The sequence below is a fragment of the Colobus angolensis genome, unplaced genomic scaffold (genome assembly GCF_000951035.1).
Source record: "Colobus angolensis palliatus isolate OR3802 unplaced genomic scaffold, Cang.pa_1.0 Scaffold18, whole genome shotgun sequence".
NCBI lineage: Eukaryota > Metazoa > Chordata > Mammalia > Primates > Cercopithecidae > Colobus > Colobus angolensis.
Window position 1 is genome coordinate 221,222 of NW_012114932.1, and position 9,121 is coordinate 230,342.

Consider the following 9,121-nt stretch of genomic DNA (forward strand, 5'->3'; position numbering starts at 1 on the left):
TCTCGGTTCCCCGTGCACCAAATGCTCGGTGTGGCTCCACACACTTGGAGGATCCAGTGCCAGGCTGGCCAGCTGTGGGAAAGCCCACCACTCCTGGAGGTCACTCCTGCTCCATCACCCACACCATTGTCGAGGCCAGGACCCCAGGGAAACCCCTGGACTGCCAGATAAGCCTATTCATTCATCTCTATCCATGTAAAGCCCCCATCTGACCCCAGGATGCCTGGGCCAGTCTGCAGTGGCTCCTTTTAAGGGAGGATGGCTCATTCATTTTCCATCTCCCCACCAGGCAGGGCTGGGTGTCTCCGTGGCAGACAGGTCCTAACATCAGGCGCAGAGCAGAGTCGATGTTTAAACACTAGCAGAATGATGGCTGGGAGGCTGTGGAGGGCATGAGGGGCCTTGCTGGGTCAAAGGCAAAGAGTGATTTTTTAAAATAAAGCCACTTTATTTACAAGTAATACAAAATAAATGACAGGACAAACCACTGTGCGGGGGAGGGGCAGCCCCCACAATAACCACCCTCCCCATCCCAGAGTAACTGATATAAAAAATAAAAAAGGTCCTAGATAGGGGGAGGGGCTGGGCTGGAAGCACCTTTGCTGGTTAGGACTGGGGCCTGCCGTCCTCCGCCACCCCGGTCCAGGACAGACTGGACCCTGGCTTGCTCCTCTCCGAGCCCTGGGCCTGGCCAGGATGAAACACAGCTACAGGGCAGTTCGTGGCCACTGCAGAGGCTCCCAGCCAAGGCTCCTGACTTCTGAGTCTGAAGAGTTGGGGTAAGGAGGTGGGTAAGTGACTTTGGGGGCAGACATGGGGTGGGCAATAAATTATTGCAGTGCTCCAGCCAACTTCCTCCTGGCCCTGGACGCGGGTCTGCACTAGGTTCCCGGGAGCAGCTGTGTCAGGGCAGGAGCATGGGGTCTTCAAAGTGATGATGTTGTCGAGTCTACCACCTCACGGCCATTGCAAACGGTGGGGACAAACTGGGAGCCAGACCCTAAGAAAAGGAAGCCAGAGGTTGGGGCCAACTCTGAGGTCCTCCATGGAGGGCAGGCAGCGGGGAAGCAGGGCTGTGAGGGAAGCCTCCCCTCCCCTCTCCCATCCTCTCCTGCCAGTGTCATTTGAGGGGCACCTCACCCCCAGGCAAGAGATCTCAGCAACCCAAGGAGCTGGACAGGGAGAGGGGAACAGGCAGAGAAGGCTGCTTACAACACTGACCTTGGCCAAGGCTGGAGCTGGCCCTGGCAGCAGCACTGCCAAAACGGCTGGTGGGCGCCCGGTGGCTAACCACGTTCTTCTGCGGCTGGAAGAGGATGATGTGCAGCTTGGGTGCAAAGAGGCAGCCAAGCACCACGGAGCCGCTGAGGCTGACTGACACGCACATGGTGGTGGTCTGTACCTGCGGTGGGTGAGTGGGTGAACAGGCACAGGTCAAGACCTGGGCCTGACCCCAGGACCCCCTGCCCGGGCTGTGGGGGAGGGAGTGGGGGAGACTCAGCATCCAACACTGGGCTGTGGTACATTTGCCAGGTCCCAAAGCATTGCTAGGAAAATTGGGCACAGTCCCAGCATCAGACCCAGACCATTTTCCCAGGGTGAAAAGAGTTCCAGCTGAAGGGGAGAACATGCAGGGGTGCATGTATATGCAGGGGTGTGTGCATTTGAGGGGGTGCAGGTATGGAGTGCATGCATGTAGGGGTGTGTGTGTGTATATCTGTGTAAGTGCATGTATGTGGGATGGTGAATTTCTGCAGGTGTCTGCGTGAGTGTATGTGTGTGTGAGTGTAGGGTGCATGGATATGGATTCATTTGTTAGGAAGATGTGTGTGTGCCAACGAGTATGTGTATGTGGGATATGTGTGTGTGCATGCATGTGGCTGTATCTGTGTGTACGTGTGTGTGTGTGTGTGCATGCATGTATGGGTACAGTGTGTGTCCCAGGTGAGTCCTTAGCTGCCTGTGATTGGCATGCAAATGCAAATCATATGCAAATACAGGCTGAGTTACAGCAGAATCCCCTCCCCAGCCCTGGCCTCTACCACCCAAGCAGGTGGCCCAGCAGGTGCAAGCAGAGCAGCCAAGCCCAGCGGTCCCTGGCCCCCAGCACTGTGCCACCACACCTCTGTTCTGGGGAAGGGGCCTTTGCCGGGGCTTTCGCCTCAATTTTTCTGCAGTTCAGACCCTGCTCTGCACTCCCAAGCTGAGTGACTTTGGGCAAGGGATTGAACCTCCCTGAGTCTCTGTTTCTTCATCTGTAAAACGGGAGAGCCATGGAGCTTACTCAAGTCATCAAGATTAACCAAGATGATCCTCTTATTCAGGACACAGCTCTTCTGTCACCTCCTCAGAGAGGGCTTCCCTGACCACCCTATCTGAAGCAGTCATTGTCCCTTGGAGCTGGGGAGACCACTGAGACACAGTGCCAGTTGGAACCAAATTTGCTCAGAAGCCACCAGCTGGGGAACAATTGCACCTGCTTAGCTTTTCTCAACTCTATACCACAGATCTCCTCCCCTACCCACCTTGCTTCATCTTTCCTGCCTTCCCTGGCTTCATCTCGCAACCCCTTCTGCAGCTGACCCCTCAGTGGAGGAGGGCAGAACCCTGTTCATTTGAACATATTTCTGCACCCCTATTTCCTCCCAGGATAGGGGATGACATGCAAGTCCTGAAATCCCAGCTCTCTCTAACTCGAGTTCCCCACCTCCCTGGCCATTTCCCTAGGCCCTATTCAGCCCTCCCACCTTCCCCTTGGGATCCACACAAGCTGTGGTCCCCTAAGTGGGCATTTAACCTCTTGGAGCCCCAGAGCTACCAGTAGATTAAATAAGATACCAGGAAACAGAGGGTCTGGTCTCCCATCTCCCCTGACCTCTGTGGCAGGTAGCTCACCCGGTAGTCACTGGAGGTGACGTAGAAGATGGGCAGGAATGCCAGCCAGATGATGCAGGTGGTGTACATGGTGAAGCCAATGAACTTGGCCTCATTGAAGTTTTCAGGGCACTTGCGAGTCTTGAAGGCATAAAGCGTGCAGAGTGCGATGAGGAGCACGTTGTAGGCCAGAGAGCCCAACATACTTGCATCGCGGTGGTTGCAACGCAGGGTCACCACCTCCCGCCGTTCGGGGGCCGTCTCCTTGCCTGTGCCCGGTGCCTCCACCACCAGCCAGGCGATCACAATGAGCAGCTGGCCCGAGATAAGCGCCAGGCAGATGGCCACCTGTGAGGCAGGACTGATGAAGCGGGGCCGCTGGGCACCCTCCCGGGCCCCACCAAAGATGCGTGCAATGCGGTTGGTCTTGGTGAGCAGGGCTGAGTAGCAGACAGAGAAGGCAGTGCCCAAACCAAGACGCCGTAAGGTACACACTGCCGTGGATGGCTTGGCAATGAAGATGAAGGTCATGCAGTAGCAGAGGAAGACACCACCCAGCAGGATGTAGCAAAGCTCCCGACCCGAGGCCTTGACCACTGGTGTGGCGTTGTGCCGCACAAAGACACCCAGCACAAAGAGGGTGGCCAGAGCACCCAGGCAGGCGATGGTGACAGGTCCCACGGCCCAGGCATCGCCCCAGCGGATGTACTCCTGGGGCAGTTCAAAGCAGCCAGTCAGGCTGGCATTGGGCCAGTAGCCCAGGCCACAGTCGGCGCAGGTGAATTCGTCCAATCGGTACTCATAGGGCTGGCACGGGATGCAGAGCCAGCAGCAGACCTCGCCCGGCTGCACACTCTTCACCTCATTCCGGAGGCAGGGCTCACTGCAGCGAGAGGCGGGCAGGGGGCCGGCTGAGGGTGAGGCCCATGGGATGAGGCTGGTGTCCAGAGTCAAGCCTTCTGCCCAGTAGCCCACCTTCTGGTAGCGATAGCGCCCACTGCCTGCACGCAGATAGGTGAAGATGTTGTAGCGGCCAATACCATCACCAAAGCGGTCAAAGCGGACCTCACTGTGGGTGTCAGCTGGGCGAAAGGGGGCTAGGATGGGGAAGGGAAGGAAGAGAAGATTGGACTAGTGTGTTACCCTGATGTGACCTCAACATCCACCCTAACATGGAACCCAAACGCCAGTGCTAAGGCCACCATTAGCCCTTCCAATCCTTAACCCAATACTAAATCCTGTCTTGACCCCAGTCATTTTTCTAAATGAGAGATGACAACAAAGTCTTACTCCTAAACTCCAACATCAAACCCCAACCCTAAATGCCGAATGTAATCCCAGCCTTAAAGCCCAGACATCTCCAAAAACCTAATGCCCACATCAATCCCCAACCACGACTCCCCAAATTCAACTTTAGTACTATCCAACACTTTCCAACCCAGGCCCCAAATCCCAACTTCATCGAAACATACACTACAGCCCTCTCCCCAGACTCAATGTTAAGGCTAAACCCAGTCTCAGTTCCAATCCTGTCCCCACTAATCCTAACAACAACCCCCAGTCCTAATAGTCATCCTGGTACAAACTGAATCCCAACCTCAGAGGTCACCTGCAACCACTGCCATTCGCCAGAATGTGCTCAGTGGCTGGAAAATCACTTCCTCTCTCCACCCCCACTTCATCCCCTGTGAACCTCACATCTCCCAGCCAGGCTCTAGCCAGGATTTACAGCCATCCCCAGCCCCAGTGAGAAATCAGGGTTCAAGAAAGCAAAAGACACGCTTAAGGCCCCATGAGTGAATAGTGCAGCCTAGATTCAAACCCAGGTCCCCTCAAGCACCTACTCTTTCTACTCAGCCTAAAAGTTCTCAAAATCCAACTCTAGCCCTACCATAAATGCCAACCAAGTCAAACATGCTGAATTTAGCCTTGCTCTAACATCAGCCCAATTGGACCCCAGACTCCAACCCTATCCCCTACGCTGATTGTAGCATAACTCTGAAGGTCACTTCTATTGGAATTACTCTTCATCTTAACCCTGAGCCAGGGCTTCCAAGCTTTGTCTCCCACTGTTCCCATGGTGTTTCTTCCTGAAGCATGGTGACGATCTGTAGCACTCACTTCTCTTAAAGCTGGCACTCTTATTAATATAACTTTTGATTTCAGGAGACTTTCAGGTCACCTTGAGTGGAAAATCAAGATTAGGAATAGAAATTTTCCCTGAAGCTAGGTGCAGTGCCACATGCCTGTCATCCTAGCTATTCTGGAGACTAAGGCAGAAGGATCACTTGAGCCCAGGACTTGGAGGCTGTATTGTGCTTGTGAATAACCACTGCACTCCAGCCTGGACAATATAGTGAGACCCCATCTCTGAAAGAAAAAGAGAGAGAGAAAGAAAAAGAAAGAGAAAGAAAGAAAGAAAGAAGAGAGAGTGAGAGAAAGAAAGAATATAGAGTGTCATCCTGATGTTCACCCTCAAGTCAGACTGATTCTAACTCTCACTGGTGCCTGAGAATGGGCTTGAGGTCTCCTGGTCTCCACCTTTGGCAAAATAAGGAGATAGAAGATAGAGGGCAGGGCCCAAGGAGGAGCCAGAGACCCTCAAAATGGCAGGACCAGGCCAGAGGTCTACTCTCTGGAAGAAAGTGGAACCTCAGCCCTGGCTTCAGTTGGAGTCCTCTCTGCCTAGCATCCTTGCCCTGGCTCTGATGCCACTCCTGGGTGAGTCCTTTACTTTCACTCTACTGTTTCCTTAGCAAAGGAATGGAAGCTGAAGGCCTGCTTCCCCTCATCCTCTGACAGCCAGCAGGCCAATGGACACTGGCCAACAACATTACCATCAAACTTGACGTTGAGCACAAAGTCCTTGTAGAGGCGGCGCCCGTTGACTGGCCGCATTGCGTCACAGAGCCGGGTGGTGTTGGGGCAGAGGGCACGGTGCATGTTGTGGAGCGCATGGGCCATGGCATACACTGCATTGACCACAAACATGATCTTAGACTCCTGCTCAAAGGGCGCGGCCCGGAGAGAGTGGACTGCGCAGTCTCGCTGCCGGAAGCTGCAGCGGAACCTCTGCTCCCAGAATTCACGGAACCAGGGATTCCGGCTGTTGTTCCAAGGGTCCAGGTTCTGGAAGTAGGAGGCAAAGTCACTGATGGGGTAGGAGGCCAGCTCGATGGTGATGGCACCCTCAGCAGCCCCCTCACTGCCTGCCACCACACTCTCCAGGGCCCCCCAGCCATCACTGGCCACCCAGGTGAAGCTGGCATTGAGACGCTGGCTGGCAGCAAGCAGCTCCCGGGCATCCTCAGAACGGGTGAACAGGACAGCCACACGGGCACTGGGCTTCTGCAGCAGGGCTCGCACCACACCCTCAAAGGCCGCACGGTTCATGGCACGGCCCACTTTCTCTGAAGTGGCCACACAGATGTTGCGGGCACGAGCCTCTAGCTCAAAGGCCTCAATGCCTGTCTCGCCATAGTCGCCCTCAGATGCCACAGTGGACACATAGGTCCAGTTGAAGAAGCGGAGAATCTCAGCCATGGCCTTGGCTTGGAAGAAGTCAGGGGGCACTGTGCGGGCAAAGTAGTCATAGCGGGACTTGTCACTCAGCTTGGCACTGGTGGAGGCATAGCTGATCTGTGGGATCTGAAATAGCCGCAAGAGGTTGGCCACCTGGGGGAGGATTAGAGAAGGCAAAGATCAGAGGTCAGATCAAACACTAGAGACAGGTGCATCCCCCACAGCTAGCAGGTCTTGGTGTCAAGTGTCCACAAGGTCAGCCCTAAAGGCTCCCTCTCTAAAGCCCTGCATCCCGACTTGACAGTCTTGCCTCTGGGGTAGGGAGTTTTTAAAATCTCTTTCCAAGGACTGAGAGAGAGAAGACCCAGGGCTGAGACACCAGGGTCGTGAGCCACACCTGATCCCCTCTGCCATCCCCTTTTAGACACATGGCAGGGGGGCCAAGGGAAGGCCTGGGTGGAGGGAGGCTGGGGCAGAGGGAGGCAAGAGATGGGGCAGAGGGAGGCATGAGATGGCATCTGGTTACTCAGAGCTCTTTGGCTCTCTACTTATTTGAGGGTAGGTAGCCCTTCCCCTGAATCAATCTGACAGAATGATACAGAAAGAAGGAAAAGGTTCCCTTAGGAAGAAAGACACAGATCCCAGGGTCCCATGACCCTAATAGTCCAAGGCTTGGTCTCCATTGGATACCTGAGTCTTAAATAAACAAGGCTTCTGCTCTACCACTGGCTTCCTGGCACCCCATCTTCCACCCTCAGGTCCCACAGGAGTAGGATCCAGCCCAGGGCCAGGTAGAGGGTGGGTAGGGGAAAGCAGAGCATGGCCCAGATTCTACAGCAGAGGGTGAGTCTTGTGTTGCAACTGGATACAGTCTATGGCTCTGACAGTCTAGGGTTCAATGTCTCCTCCCCTCCCACACGTTCTTCCTTTGGGCCCCTGGAGTTGGCAAATCTCCCTGAGCCTCAGTTTCACATCCCTGCCCTACAAGGCTGCTGAGAGGATAAAAACAATAATGCATGGGAGGCCACAGTGCCTGTCAAAGGGAAGATGATAGGGACATGGGCAAGAGAGAAGGAGCAGCCATGAGGGGGAATATCAACAGGTATGTGCAGCCTACGGATGACAGGCTAGCCTCATGTTGATCTGGACAAGGGAGAAGCAGACCACTGCTTAGGCATGGGTCCTGATCCAGGAGGCAGGCAGCTTGGGATGGCAAGCAGGTAACTGGACTTCTGGAGATAAATACATGGGCCCTAAGGAGAACTGTGGAGAAAACATCAGCAGAGGGCCTGGAAGACAGCAGCAGGTAGGAGGCCACCCACTTATCCCTGCCCCAACCCAGGGCTGCAGACATAGATGCTAGCAAGCCACATTTTCCCAGGCTGCTGCCTAGCCACCTCCAGTGACTGGGACTAGCAGGACAGATAATCTACTCCCAGCAGTGGACAGCGTGGCCAGGCCTCCCCGACTCCAGGCCAGTAACTGACTCCAGGGTTCTGATTACTGCTTCTGCTCCATTTCTCCTGAACAACTGTTCCAGCATAGGGGGCCTGGCCCTCTCCATCATGACAATGCCCTCAGTCACTCTCCTATAGGAAGCTGAGGCCCAGCCAAGGCCTACCTTATGTCCCCCAGCCCTGATCCTAGCTCCAGCCACATCTTCCAGCAGCCTGTGCTGGGCACTTGGCAAGCGGGAATCTGGGTGAGAGGTAGGACCCAGTCAGAGACAGGAAGATCACAGCTGGGCACAGCCCTGGGAGCAGCAGAGGGGTCAGCGGGGCCAGCAGCCTCTGCTGAAGCTGAGCCACAGGGCACCCTCTGCTGGCCCTGTGGGAAAGTAGGAGGCTAAGGGCAGGGGAGCTGGCTCCCCACCCTTCCCACCCCCTCAAATCCTGTGCCCCCTGAAGACTCTCTGGTGCCCTCCCCTGACACATTTGTTTATCTTCCTCCTGACTCCTCTGCCCTGATACTCTCCTCTGGCCACTCCTGGCTTCTATCTGGCCACCCCTCTCCAATCCAGGCAGAGATGATCTGACAAGTCAGGAGGAGCCCCTTGGCCAAGAGCTGATTTCACAGCTCCCCTCCACCACTGCCTTGAATGTGGCCCACCTCTCTCTGAGCTTTGGTTTCCTCATCTATAAAATGGGTTAAAAATAATAGCAGCTAATATCAACTGTGCCCTTATGACTTGTCACGCCCCCTGATACATACTATGCATGTATCAACTCATGAAATTTCCATGGCAAACCTGAAAGTAGGAAGTATTGTGGGCCGGGCACAGTGGCTTACGCCTCTAATCCCAGCACTTTGGGAGGCCGAGGTGGGCGGATCACCTGAAGTCAGGAGTTTGAGACCAGCCTGACCAACATGGTGAGGTCAGGCTCGTCTCTACTAAAAATACAAAAATTAGCCAGGCATGGTGGCAGGCGCCTGTAATCCCAGCTACTTGGGAGGCTGAGGCAGGAGAATCGCTTGAACCTGGGAAGCAGAGGTTGCAGTAGGCTGAGATCTCACCACTGCACTCCAGCCTGGGAGACAGAGCAATATCTTGTCTCAAAAAAGAAAACCAAAAAAAAGTGTTGTGAATCCAATTTTATAAGGAAGAAACTGTGACACAGAAAAGAGAAATAACATGCCAGGGTCATGCAGTTAGTAAGCGGGGAGACCAGGCTATTAAGCCCCTCAGAGTTGTTTAACATCAAGGGTGAGGGTGTGTGTGTGTGTG

At 54.7% G+C, this 9,121-nt stretch overlaps 1 protein-coding gene across 1 annotated transcript in view; it reads right to left on the reverse strand.

Annotated features, from left to right (window-relative positions):
• Positions 1-427: 427 nt before the first annotated feature.
• Positions 428-9,121, reverse strand: part of GRM2 (glutamate receptor, metabotropic 2) — an 11,947-nt gene continuing 3,253 nt past the window's right edge. The window contains exons 3-6 of the mRNA XM_011938978.1: positions 5,712-6,549; positions 2,896-3,971; positions 1,222-1,402; positions 428-1,000 (exon numbers count right to left, since the gene is read on the reverse strand). Of these exons, the coding sequence (XP_011794368.1) occupies positions 927-1,000; positions 1,222-1,402; positions 2,896-3,971; positions 5,712-6,549 (2,169 nt within the window). The 3' untranslated portion in view covers positions 428-926. The remainder of the gene's footprint in view (positions 1,001-1,221; positions 1,403-2,895; positions 3,972-5,711; positions 6,550-9,121) is intronic.